Source organism: Centruroides sculpturatus, unplaced genomic scaffold (genome assembly GCF_000671375.1).
Source record: "Centruroides sculpturatus isolate CEXI.00-Female unplaced genomic scaffold, Cexi_2.0 scaffold1466, whole genome shotgun sequence".
NCBI lineage: Eukaryota > Metazoa > Arthropoda > Arachnida > Scorpiones > Buthidae > Centruroides > Centruroides sculpturatus.
In genome coordinates, this window is record NW_019385774.1 from 55,915 (window position 1) to 70,402 (window position 14,488).

Sequence of the window (14,488 nt, forward strand, 5' to 3'; positions counted from 1 at the left end):
ACAATACCAATTTTGACAGTAATGTCAAAAAAATCGATAAGCTTATCCAAATGGCTTAATGTTTTTTTATGTTGTGTTTAACGTAAATAGGATGGCGGTGGCAAAGGGTTAAAAGATGATTCTCAAATTCCACAATTCATACTGATTCACTGCATAATTCACCGAGAACATCTCGTTACAAAATATTTAAAATATCCTGATGTTATGAAAACAGTGTTACACATTGTAAATTACATTCGCACCAATTCAAAAAATCATCGACAATTTAAAAATTTCCTTGAAGAATTAAAGGACGAAAAACTTCCAAATGACATTAATTTCTTTTGTATTGTTAGATGGTTATCTAGATACAACGTATTAAATCGCTTTGTAGATTTGTTTGATCCGATAACTGCATTTCTAAAAGAAAAGGAAATAACCTATTCAGAATTAGACGATGATGAGTGGTTAATATTTAAATTAGTGATGTAACGAATATTCGGTTACTATTCGGTATTCGGCCTATTCGGCCTATTTTTCACTATTCGGCCGAATACCGAATACCTAAAAGCAGAAGTAATAAATAACAAAAACACAGTAAATTAATCATTTTGGTATTTAGATTTAATGTTATCGAGTTAGTGTTGTTTGTTTATATTTATTTATAACTTGTAACATGCACAAAATAAAAAAGAAAATAATATTAGTCACATGTATTCACAATTTATAATTACAAAGATCAGCACACGTACACGTCTATCGTTGGAGAATCCTCGCACATCTGAGGGTCTGACCCTGCCTATCCTTCTTTTTAAGCGCTCGTCTTTGCTCTTCCCTTTCTCTTTCCTCTATCGCTCTAATCCATGTATGCCTGTGCATACATCATAATACGCGCTCACGATACTTTCGATTCGTCACTTTTCCGTCGTAGAGTTCCCATTTTACAATTACGTGACTCAGCCTGGTGATAACGGAGAAAAGAGACAGATAGGACGTCGATATAAGTCACAGTTATGATTTCACAGATTCGAGACAGCTTGATAGCCCGAACGGCCCCAGGCTTTCGCCCGTGCACGCTAAGTGACTTTCATTACAAGCATTTAGCTTTCCGAAGTCTATGACAACAATTGTTTGGCATTGACGGCCGCGAATTTCGTGCCAATAAGCTGCCTCGACTTGTTCGATTATGTTATAAACTCAATTTCATATTTATTTTCACATTTTCACTTCGCGGTCCTTCTCTGTTCTTTTTCCGTTATTTACACGTGTAGGTCATTTCATTGTTATCCACATTTGATATCATCATTTATCACATACTTCCATGACACTCTCGTCTGTCCGCTACAACTGCCAAGAATTAACGCGATTGGCGAACCGTAGTGACAGCGGGACAATAGAGAGCAGGATCCTTGCCATAATGCGGTTTGCGCGCCAATTTTCGTACGTGTGTTAATCGAGCCGAATAGTTTGGCCGAATATTCGGCTATTCGGCCACGCTCCTGGCCGAATATTCGGTATTCGGCCTGAGGCCGAATATACTATTCGTTACAACACTAATTTAAATTCAATACACATATTTTGTACTTACCAGTATATGTTTTCAATAAATACAATTTCTGTAAAAAAATTTTTAATACCTTTTTTGCATACCTTTTTAATACGTATTTAATTGCGGCTCGCGAAAAATTTCAAATTTTAAAAATGGCTCGGACAATTAAGGAGCTTGGCCACCCTGGCCCTAGGCAGATTTCCCGAGTGTTGCGTAGCCATAACTAACGAAACGAAACGAAAACAAAAATTAATTAATTTATAGATATGCAATCGATATTTCGCAATGGAATGTACGACATGTTGTACATTAGAAATATTTGAAAGTAAGTACCGTACCGAATTTCTTAGCCATCGGTCGAACATGATGTACTGTACGTTAGAAGTATTAGCTAGAACGGCCTAGAAGTATATACTTCTAGGCCGTTCTAGAAGTATATACTTCTAGGCCGTTCTAGCGAACGAACAAACAAACATCCTTACTTATAATCGCACATGTCATTCTTTATAGTTACCCACAAAAAACCTCCAAAAATAAGACTGATTAACAAGCGTAATGCTTAGCACGAGCTTCGATTACGTAAGCACGTTTTTTATTGTTGCATAAACAATAAGCTATAAAAATAAGTTTTCAACTGTTGTTAAAGAGATTTATCGATTATTAAAGGTTAAATTATCGAAAGTTAAGAGTGCGTAAAATAATGGATTGTATAAGTAAGTTAAATTCTTTTTATTATATAATTATATTAACTGTTTAATATCGTGTTCGCAATGAATATAAAGACACGCAATTAATAGATAAATGCAAACAATGCGCATTTATAAGAAAAAACTTGTAACGAAAGGGTAACAAATGTGACAATTAATTTTAATTGCTTAAAATTATCCATTGATTTCCCTTTATTTTTTATCGTTGTTATAAACATACAAATGAAGATTTGATTATTTACATTTTTGAAGTTAATCTGTAAACTGAATATTAAAACACATTTTACTTAGACTTTTTATTAAATTGTAACAATCAAGATAAAGTATGCTTCTGAGTATACGCTAATAAATATCCGTTCATTTATTTCGATCGAGAATATCGTTTAAATCAAGAAATTTCTAAGCAGAAATTAATTGATTTAAACATTAAAATTTATTTTCAATTTTTATTTTTGTAAATTTGCAATAAAATAAACTTTCAAAATATCTTTCTAGAATAACAATTTCATGTTTATTTGGTGTAAACTGTTTGTCATTTGCTTTGTTTCTATTTTTCAATTTTTATATGATTTTTAATTCAGGCGAAAAAAGCGTTATTAATGAACATGGATCATCCGAACAAAAAAAAGTAACGTTGGAAGATTCCGTCGCCACAATCGTTCATATTATCTTGGATCTGGCACGGAGAAAAAGAGAAGAAGAAAAAGCTTTAGTAAGTTACAATTAAATAAAAATAATTGATACTAATTCTTATTATTTAACGATTTACAACTGTAAAACCCGTGACAAAAACGCACAATCTTATAAAATGTTTTATTTAATATAGCTGCAAATTGTTTATTTCTTATTATATAAATATATTCTGAGTTAATAAATAAAAACCGTACGAGTACTGTAAGATTGTTATATCAGGAATCAGAATTTTTCACTTTTTACAGGAAAAACTGAACGTAGATGAACAAACATTGGCAGTAAGTCAGAAAGTGGGAAAATTGTATAAAGGTGAGATCACAAAGACATTATAAAATATTTTCGGATTCATAAAATATTTTGTTTAAAAATTATTAAGGAATGATTTGATGTTAAATTCATTGTATTAAAATTTATTTAAATTAAGAAACTTAATATTAATTACCCATACGCAGTCTTTGACGTGTGAAGGGTGTCGTAATTTATTATATTCGAAACTATTCAAAATATAACATTAATATCAAAATGTATATTTCTACAAAGATTTCATTTATTTCGTCAAAAATACTTTAGATAATTATTTTTGTTACTTAAACAGTAATATGTGTCTGTCTGTGTTTACGGCTATTTCGTTTGATATCTCAAAATACGCTTACATTAAAAGAAAAAGTTTGCACGGTAACTTCTATGTAAGATACATTGATACTATTCAATTTTGATAATTAAAATTTAAGGGGTAAGGAATAGACGTAGTTTGTGCAGGATATTTTCAGAGGAGGTCAGACTTAATAAAGATTTTACACGGAAATATAAATAAATATGAAATAAACGCTTGTGAAACTGTGACATGGACAATTAAAATCGAATTGTTGTGTCTTCTAAACACTTTTATTGTCTAAAAAAACGCCCAAGTAAGTGTACACGAACTTCCGATCTAGATTGCAAGTCGGGTAATTTCAATCGAAATATTTTCCTCCCAACGCACTTAGGTTGATTGTGTTGTTATTAGGAAAAGTATGATGTACACAAGCAAGATAGTAGTAACTTGAAATTTTATAAACTAAATACATAATGAATATGATGAAAAATTGCAGGCCAGCATTGTGGCATGACAGAATATTTGCTGGTTACAACTAATCTTCGTTAATATTTAAGAAATAACATTGATTTTTAATAAACAATATCTGCTTTTTAGTTTTTTACTTTACATAAACACTCGCAAGTGTTTTGGATTACCGGAAACATGAAACTGTGCCATTGTATTATCGTTTTGAATGTTTACCTATCAGTTCGACGCCATGTCAAACAAAAAGTCAATAATAAAAAATTGTTGTGAGACAGCGACCGATTTTCGATATAAAATTTCCACCACGCGGATTGGGTTCACACATTATCTATGGAATGGCAAGTACAGTTTTCCAGAATGTCTTCACGCATATAACGCATAAATAAGGACCACATTGCCTCTAAATAATGTTCTCGAAAAGCATTTCGACCACGTCCTTCTTTGTGTTTACTTATCAAAAAACAAAACAAAAATAAAATTACTTTTCGTACGTAATTCTAAGTATGTTCTGTGATTAGCGTGACGTAAGCACTTTTCCAATTGTTGCGTACACAATAGACATTAATAATATATTTTCGGCTATTGTCGATGCGTTATTTGTTCGGTGTTATCGAATGCGATATTTCTTTTGAAAATAAGTTTTGTCAGCAAGTTAAACTACATTTTTATTGTATAATTATATTAAAAATAAATATAGAAACATAAATTTAATAGTAATTTTCGACCAGATGTTTAAAAATCCGAATATAATGTTATAATGTTAACGGCGTCATTAACGATAAATAACAATTTATTATTTCGTTTGCGCATCTTATCCAATATCTCAATATTGGGTTTCATTAAAAAACCTACCGGGAATTACTCTTTAGTAAGCAATATTGCATATGAATTATTGATTTTACGATTGTAACACAATTAATAAATTTAAATCACAGTGTAATATTTATACTTTGTAACAGAAATAAATTGACTTTTGTTTTATGCCATACGCTTCTTGTATAGTCTTGTGTTCAAATATACGAGCGCTAAGATGGCTAACAAAATAACAATTTATTATTAGAGTTATTACACGATCAATAAAACGGAAGACTTTTTATTTATTTGAGTATGCATTTCGGATAATTATATCCATTTTTAACTCTTGTGTTACAAATGGATTATGAGAAATTGAAATTGACTTTTGCTGAATTTTTAGTTATATTTTCAATGGAATAAATTTCCAAAATATGTTTTCGACAATAAGAATTTCATCTGTTTATTTGATCTAAACCGTTTGTTATTTCCTTTCTTTTTTCCTTTCAAATTCTTATATAGGCCTAATTATTAAATTGACGCGAAAAAACTTTTACGAATTGCTGTGTTTATTGCCTTTACTTTTATTCTCTAGGTTTTAATAACAAAATGGATCTACGTGATAGAAGTAAATATTTCGCATGGAAGTACGATAGAACTCCGGAAGAAATTTTTAAATCTTTAGTGAATGCAAAAATGCCAATGACATCTAATATAAATGCTGATTTTCCGGATGAAACGGAATCGTCATCTTCTGTAAGTTCAATTCAAAATAATTTAATAATTCTCATTATGTAAAGATTTAAAACTGAAAATCACAATCTTATGGAAAGGACTGCAAATTCTTTATTAATTAATAAATCATTTTTTCCGAGTAATAAAAAGACATTTCGACTACTGTGAGATTATTCTATCAGGAATAAGAACTTTTCACTTTTTACAGGATTCCGATGATGAAGAGAATGATTTTTGGTTTGTGGAAACTACTCGTTGCGAGAACAGACCTCTGAAGAAGGAGTGTGAATTTTTAGAAAAGCATTCATCGGTAAAAGAAATAATTTCTGAAGAAAACGTAGACGATGACCGAATGTTCAAATCGTCATCGAAAATAATCGAAGAAGAAAAAGTATTGGATGAAAGTAAGGTTACAAAATGATTATAAAGAATTATAAAATAATTTGTTAACAATTATTAAGAAATCTTTTAATGTTAAACTCATTCTGTTTAAATTTATTTAAATTATAAAACTTAATATTTGTTATCCATTTGCAGTCTGTCACGTGTGTTGTATGCCTGTTTAAGTAACAATTTCAAGCACATTATACAAATATTCAGCAGTAAACATGATTAGGAGTAAACCAACAAATAAAATAATTGCAACAAACACAACCTTAACATTGACAAAATGATTCATTGTCTTGGCCAGTTATCGAATAAAATTTAATTGAAAATTAATTTAGCAACCTTCAAAGTATACGTCGAGAAATTTCCAATAATTTTAATATATATTAATGAACTTTATTTTTCCGGCTGTTATAATATTTGAATTGAGTCACGTTTGACCTTCGACGCTTTTGGAATGGTTGTGACATTTCCGTACAGAAAAAGTATAGAAACGAAATATGTGTTTGTGTATCAATAACATTAGGTATATAAACACAAAATGAAACAATGAAATTAACTATAAAACAAGAGATAATCCGTGGAACACAAACAGAAAAACACTGTGCACTTCACTGGCAATATTCCGTTTATCATATGTTTGACTGTTTGATTCATTCAGAATGGAAGAAAAATCTGAGTTTATATTTAGATTCATATTGATTATATCTTTAAAACTTTCTATTTATACATGTGTACTGCTTTGTCGTTTCTTTTATACATTAAACATTATATGTATTTATAACTGTTTTATCCTGAATTAATTTGTGAGAATAAATGCACATTTGAATATGTACAGATATTTCACGGTAACACGAATATCTTATAATAATATATTTGTTTTTTTCATAAACTTATTTATAGTTAATGGCGGAATTATGATGTTTATTTACGAAAAGATTGAAATGTAAATTATAAAATTATTATTTTTCAGCTAATAATAAAGATCAAAGCGATGATAAAATTGAAAAAAAGCAAAAGCTAAGAGATCTAGTAGAAACAGAGGAAAGGAAAAGTATTAATGTAAGATATTCGTGGGAAGATAAATCTACAAAAGAAGATGAAAATGATAGAGTAAGATAATATTTTCTAACTTTATTTACTTTACATTTATAAACCCATTCTCATTCCTTGCTAAAATTTCACATTTGGTTGTATTTTGATATTTCAATATTTTCATTTTCTTTCCCTTTTTCTAAAATAATTACAAACATTTTAAATGATTGGTCTTATAAAGTTTATGTTTAAATTTTCAAAAAAAAATTGAAAACATTTAAATATTACTTTGAAAATAACCAAATTTATGAAAAGACTAATTAAGATGTTTATTTCTTGGAAAGTTTATTGTTACACCGAACTGATGGCATTGGATTAGAATAATTACATAATAACAGTTTATCGGCCATCACTAAATATGTTTAAAATGGTTTTCTAGAATGCGAGTTTATATATTTCGTGTATTTTTGCGAAAAATTGATTGGTCGGTAGATTACTGTTTGATACTCGGCTGTGAATGGACCAGTTTGTCAGAACTAACATTAGAAATTTGACATATGTTTTCAATTGGTGTCTACTTCACCAATGAAATTGTACCATTTCGCATTATCTGAGTATCGCTATAAACGTAATAATGATAGACCAAAATAATTACTTTTTATATTGTCATCATATCATAGTATTTGTCTTTTATAATTAGGTAAGGATTTCACAAAACGAGTAACATATTATAAAATTCTTTATTTTTCTGCTGTAAACAGCTTAAACATTTTTTAAAATGTGTCAGATTGATTACTCGGTGTAATAAACCATTACATAAAATAACCTATGTAATTACAATTCAAATACTATGATATAATATAAGAGTTAGAAGTGTGAAATAATGTAATAATTTTAATCTTTGTTGTTCTCATACGCTAGTTTACAAATATATTTATATTTTTTGCAGGAAACAACGAAATGTTCTGATGCTTTTACATATTTATTTTGTAAAATTCCATCCTTTATCTTTTCGTGTTGCAGAAGAAGAAAGAAACATGCCAATGGTGAAAAAGGTAGGAAAAAGATTACGTAAATTTTATTTATAACATGACTCATATTTAATAAAAGTTAATCGTTGTAAGATTTGGCATGCTTATGTTAATCATTGAAAACAAAAATAAAATTCGCACAAAATTCAATTCACTTTAACACCGTTTCATTCTACTAGTAAATAATTTAGTCAAAATATAATGCAGTGGTGTCATATCACAAACACTGACAGAAAAGAATAATTTTGTTACAGAATATTTAATTGAATTAATAAAAATAGTAAAAAGTAAAACTCTCTCGACAAAAGTATATAATGTGCGTCAAGCAAACTTTAAACCATTGGTTTACAAATAGTAAGTTTCACGAATTTGCTAAAATCACCCGAAAGGCTTGATTTCTCTACACTTTTACACAAATTCCATGTTTTAATTTGTCTTCTTTGCGAACTTTCCTTCTTTTTTAGCACAAAATTCAAATGACAGTTCATATTGTTACCTGTCTTTTATGTTTCTGTATATATTTACACATCTGTATGTCTGTACACAGAAGCTTCTAAAAAGAAAATTTCAACTATTGTTTTAAATTAAGCTCCATAATATATATATATATATATATAACTCATGTCATAACATTTTAAACACTGTCGTATATACTAAACAATCAGGGAACACGATTTTAGTGAACAAGTTGGTTAACTGATGTAAATTATGTATGTGTTTCGGTGTTCTTTTCTAATACAAAATCCTGCAAAGTTATGGTCTTGCAACAGTGCAAAAACAACAGCATAAATAGATGAATAGTAAAATTATTTATTATTTTTATGTGATATGAATATAATTTAACAGTAATATAATTGAATACATTATAAATCACAAGTCGCAGTATTGCTTAATTGCTCCGAGAAATGCCTCGTTACATTTTCAGTATCCTGCAGCATAAACTGTTATAGGACCTTTCTGAAACCAGCAATGAAAAGTAACAGTTTAAGCTGCAGAATACCAAAAATGTAGTTACTTCGTGGACATTAGGGATTAGTAACCATAAACCATAAGCTTCGTTACTTTCACAATAGATATCAACTGCTAATATAATTTCTTTTCAATTCTACACGTTTGTATTTTGAAATAATATAAAGATGTTAATTTTAAAAATTATTTCAAACATTTAAACATTTTAAAGAAAATTCTTAACTATTTTTATTTTATTTTTACAGAGTACAAATGAATTGCAAAAATTTTCTTCTCTTCTACATAGAAATTTTGTTGTGAATTCGTTTTCATTTATTGTTTTACTATTGTTCCTCTTGTACATTTGGAACTTAAAATGTTTAAGATTTAACTCTAAAAAAACTTTAAGATTTGATACTTGAAGAAAAAGTTTAAAATTTAAAAACTTTAAAAAAAAGTTTAAAATATGAAACTTCAAAAAAAAAAGTTTAAAATTTGAAACTTCAAAAAAAAAGTTTAAAATTTAAAACTTCAAAAAAAAGTTTAAAATTTAAAACTTCAAAAAAAAGTTTAAAATTTAAAACTTCAAAAAAAAGTTTAAAATTTAAAACTTCAAAAAAAAGTTTAAAATTTAAAACTTCAAAAAAAAGTTTAAAATTTAAAACTTCAAAAAAAAGTTTAAAATTTAAAACTTCAAAAAAAAGTTTAAAATTTAAAACTTCAAAAAAAAGTTTAAAATTTAAAACTTCAAAAAAAAGTTTAAAATTTAAAACTTCAAAAAAAAGTTTAAAATTTAAAACTTCAAAAAAAAGTTTAAAATTTAAAACTTCAAAAAAAAGTTTAAAATTTAAAACTTCAAAAAAAAGTTTAAAATTTAAAACTTCAAAAAAAAGTTTAAAATTTAAAACTTCAAAAAAAAGTTTAAAATTTAAAACTTCAAAAAAAAGTTTAAAATTTAAAACTTCAAAAAAAAGTTTAAAATTTAAAACTTCAAAAAAAAGTTTAAAATTTAAAACTTCAAAAAAAAGTTTAAAATTTAAAACTTCAAAAAAAAGTTTAAAATTTAAAACTTCAAAAAAAAGTTTAAAATTTAAAACTTCAAAAAAAAGTTTAAAATTTAAAACTTCAAAAAAAAGTTTAAAATTTAAAACTTCAAAAAAAAGTTTAAAATTTAAAACTTCAAAAAAAAGTTTAAAATTTAAAACTTCAAAAAAAAGTTTAAAATTTAAAACTTCAAAAAAAAGTTTAAAATTTAAAACTTCAAAAAAAAGTTTAAAATTTAAAACTTCAAAAAAAAGTTTANGAACATATACACAAAGTGCTTCCCAAGTTTCCACACATACAAAGATTAATTGTAACTTTATCCAAAAACCTAAAATTGTCAGCATTAAGATTTATGTCAATGAATTGATTGATGGAGTAAAACAACGAAACACATCGATTATTTGTCAATAAGATAACTTCTCACAGGACTTCCTATATGGGAACAGGAGTTTTTCTCGTTGTTTGACATATGAAGAAAACACTGCATGGTGGCCAATCCATTGGTCAGGCAAGAACCAGTGGTCAACTACCAATGCTCAACGTTTTATTTATTCGACCACTAGTGAGCTTGATTTGTGTCATTGTATGCAGACTTTTGGAACATAATAGAAATCCCCGTGTTAAGCATGGTGAATTTTTTTTAATGAGAAAGTAGAAATTAAAAAAAGTGAATAGTTGAGGTTTGAAAAAATTGAACAATTGTAGCTAATATTTTTCAAATAAAGTTTTTTATACTATTTGTTGTGGAACGAAGAGCAAGAAGACAAAATTTCACCAGGTGTGGATAAAAATAGTAAGAGTTTTACGGATTTTACCTACATATATCTAAAGAGATGATGGCTTTTATATTAAAACTAGCAGATGAATTCGGCGTTGCTGAAGCAAAAAGTAACGATAGCAAAGATGAAGATTATTAGATTATAGCCGATTTTACTTATTTATAACAGGTGCAAGAACTAGTTTCACTTTCTTTTCTGATTAATAAAAAGTTTTTAAACAAGTCTCCGATTATCTCTTGTTAATAATTAGTTTAAACCAGTGTTTTTCAACCTTCTTGAATACGCGACCCCTTTACAAGTTAAAAAATTCTGGCGACCCCCCAGAGCCATATTACAACTATATCAGTGATTTTAAAAACTACGTATTTAATTTTCTTTCTGTTGAGACGAGACATGGGCGTAGCTAGAGTTTCGTTATGGGGGCCTAGTAGAGGCCAACCTGACACAAAATTGAATTATTTCAAATTATTATTCAGTAAAATGAAAATTTCATTACAATCGACAATAACTTAGCACACGTAAAATATGAAACTTCCTTTAAAGTCTTTGACCAACAGTTTCCATCTATACGACTTGAACAAAACATATGGAAATAAAATGTAAATCGCGGTATTATCGATCAGTTACTAATAATAATAATGCTTACGGTTGACCCTATTGATAGTTACAAAAGCAAGCCAAACTTAAGTTCATATTTTTGACTCAATCGCCCTTGATTAAATTTAGTATTTGAAACTTAATAAAACTCTGCCAGCAATGGCTGAAGTACAGATTAACAATATGGAGGTATAAAACCTCGAAATTTGAAATTACATAAAGACGAAAACAAGTATAAAAGACACAAAGGAAAAATAAAATGAACATTCAAAATCAGAGAGAGAAAAGGATCAGATTTATAAATTAGGCTTGGTTCTCTTGAACTTCACTGATATTTAACACTCTGTTTTCTTACCTCTACCATCTACAGCAATATAAGTTATTCTTAGACAACTAGAAGGAACCGCATTCGATTTCGTATTGGAAAATTGTTCTTGGTAGTTACTTTGGATTAGATAATTGTTTTTCATCTTATTACTTGTCGTAAGATAGGAATTAAAATTAGAAGTAGATGTTCTCGGTTATGTTTAATTTGAATGTAATAAATTATGTAAATTGAATTACAGTATACATGTATGATTCGCATAGTTAATTTTTTGTCAATACAACACTAATAATTTTATACACACAAATTTTACGAAAGTTTATTATATTTTCCTCCTGATACTACACAATTTACAAGACGTATTATTGTACTCTATTGTATTTTCACACAATAAAAATTATATTAAGTAATATCTCTATAACATTAATTTGATATTAGTTTTCATATCCTTAGCATTAAAAACCTGCTTCTCTTTCACGTTACATTAAAACAGGTGTTAATCAATTACTGTTTTTTTCACTTAACCGTAATTGCTATACTTTCTTTTCTAACAAAAGAAGTATAACATTTACACGCAGCTCACAAACTACAAGCATTAAAATTACTACGAAGTGTATTTAAAATATATTTTAATTATACTTTGAGTAATTTTATTATTCGTTGCATTAAAATGTATTAACAATTATCTATCGCAAGATTCTCGAGTGGACGATAGAGTTAAAACAAATTTATACATGAAATATAGTTTATGTATAATTGTATATCTTTGTCTTGTGGTCACAAAGAAAGTCCTGTAAACAAATCTTTTACGGATTCGTCCAATTCGGTATAATTCCAATATTTGTATTTATCCACTGATATGTATTATAAAACGTACCTTTCATAGAGATCGCACATAGGCATAGTTTAAAACGAGAAAATAAAAGATTATAATTTTTTTAAATTATGAACATTTTTTACTGCTTTTGCTTTCAGGACAATAAACGGGAAATTTTTTGTATCCGTTGTAAGTTCGACTGACCTCATAGGAAAAACGTTAGGTACTGATTGACTGTATAAAACACTAGCCAATATTCGATCTTTGCTTTCCCAGAGCAAAATCATGACAACTTAAATGCTTGAATATAGTGCTCGGTCAACTGTGCTACCGTACATTTGGACGGCAAAATAAAAGAAAACGAGAGACGAACAATAGAAAAAATAAAAATATGCCATTCTTTGTTATTGATATATTTTCTGAATTGAAATATCATTTTTTTGAGAAATAAGTTAAACTAGTTAAAAGAACATTTTGTAATTAACAAACATATTTATACATATTACATACTTTATTTATTTATTTTTACAAGAGAATAGAAAAGTCTCAAAGACGGTAGTTATCTACCCACAAAATTAATAAATATACGTAAAAACAAAGATGACTATTACATAAAATTAAAAATAAATTACATTATGTATTAAATATAATATGAATTAAAGCATTAAAGTATAAATGTTCTTGGAAAGAATTGCGTTTTCCAAAAACTGCTTTTGTTTCGTATTCTTTGTTAACCGTTCTGACATAAAATAATTATTAACGATGCTACGGTAAGTTGTTCCAAAACATTTCCTTTTTTTAAGTTGGAAATGACTCGAAATTCTCAGTTTATAACTTACAACTACAACTCGTATGTTGTAAGTCTTAACCTTATTTATTATATATATAGGTATATATATAGGCCTATACATATATAGGTCTTACATATATAGGCCTATACATATATATTTCATAAATAAATCGTATCCGCCTAATCGTATGCTTGCTAAGCGAGCGTACAAGATGCCAGAAGCAAATTTCTTCGGTGAAATTCTTGAGCCACAATGAATATGCATCAATTAGTGAAACTATCCACTTTTATATTAAAAGTCATTCATGACTTCGAAGAATTCATCAAGCAAACAAACGAATGATTGCCTCAAATAACATACTTAAAATCATGTTTACCTTTGAACCGTAGGTGACCAAATATTCAGAAACTTATATTAAAAGCTATTAAAAATGCGTTATACCTTAATCGGTGCCACACTATTATTACTAAGTAGGTATTATAGCTAACAACAGTTTAGTAATATAACTAAGTGATCAGCTATAATGCAATCAAACTTCTGGAATTTTCATATCAGGTTTTTCCAACTTATATGAGTACGTAGAGAAAAGGTTTAGAATTTTTCATCTTATCTCCTATTCACTAAGAATAATAACATAACTGAATTAAAAGGCAGAGCAGTATTTTACAACTTAGGAATAAATAATTCATAGAACAATTTACATCAGATAGACCCTATCAAAATTTTCCACAACAGCAAGTACATGTAAAATATATTAATACTAGAATTACTTTTGGCATATCTTTAAGTTAGAAATTTACTAAATGTGATTAATTACATTTAATTCAAATACAGTTTAATTTCAACAATAAAATTAATGCGTTTGTATCGTAGTGTATATATTAATAATAAAAATTTAATATTTCGTAGGATAAATATTTTGTTTAGAAAATGATAGTATTTTAGATTGTAATTTATTATACAATTCTCTCACATTATATGCACATCAGCGTATTTAGATAAATAATTAGTATCAAATGACAATTTAAACTGTACAAAGTACATATAAAAATCGACCATTATGCACTTTATAGACATGCAAAATACCAAAACTGGCAATTGTATAAAAATTACCTTGAAATCTGTCGTGAATCTTATCGAAAAACTCGGTGGCGTAATAACGATTACATGCGACCACCAATCCAAAGACAGAAGTCAAAATAACAAATGTCTTTTT

At 27.8% G+C, this 14,488-nt stretch overlaps 1 protein-coding gene across 1 annotated transcript; it reads left to right on the top strand.

The window, feature by feature from the left end:
- The first annotated feature begins 2,714 nt into the window (after positions 1–2,714).
- Positions 2,715–9,304, top strand: LOC111642040. The gene is made up of 7 exons (XM_023388303.1): positions 2,715–2,947; positions 3,174–3,237; positions 5,379–5,539; positions 5,727–5,922; positions 6,879–7,018; positions 7,890–7,995; positions 9,186–9,304. The coding sequence occupies exons 1-7, from the start codon at positions 2,801–2,803 to the stop codon at positions 9,194–9,196; spliced, it is 825 nt and encodes a 274-aa protein (XP_023244071.1). The 5' UTR covers positions 2,715–2,800; the 3' UTR covers positions 9,197–9,304.
- Positions 9,305–14,488: the final 5,184 nt, after the last annotated feature.

Bases quoted from the DNA above. Each gene is read 5' to 3' on its own strand.
- LOC111642040 (XM_023388303.1), top strand. From the start codon at position 2,801: ATGATTTTTAATTCAGGCGAAAAAAGCGTTATTAATGAACATGGATCA. The intron at 5,923-6,878 runs GTAAGGTTACAA...ATTATTTTTCAG, and splicing joins AGAAAAAGTATTGGATGAAA to CTAATAATAAAGATCAAAGC. The intron at 7,019-7,889 runs GTAAGATAATAT...TATTTTTTGCAG, and splicing joins AAGAAGATGAAAATGATAGA to GAAACAACGAAATGTTCTGA.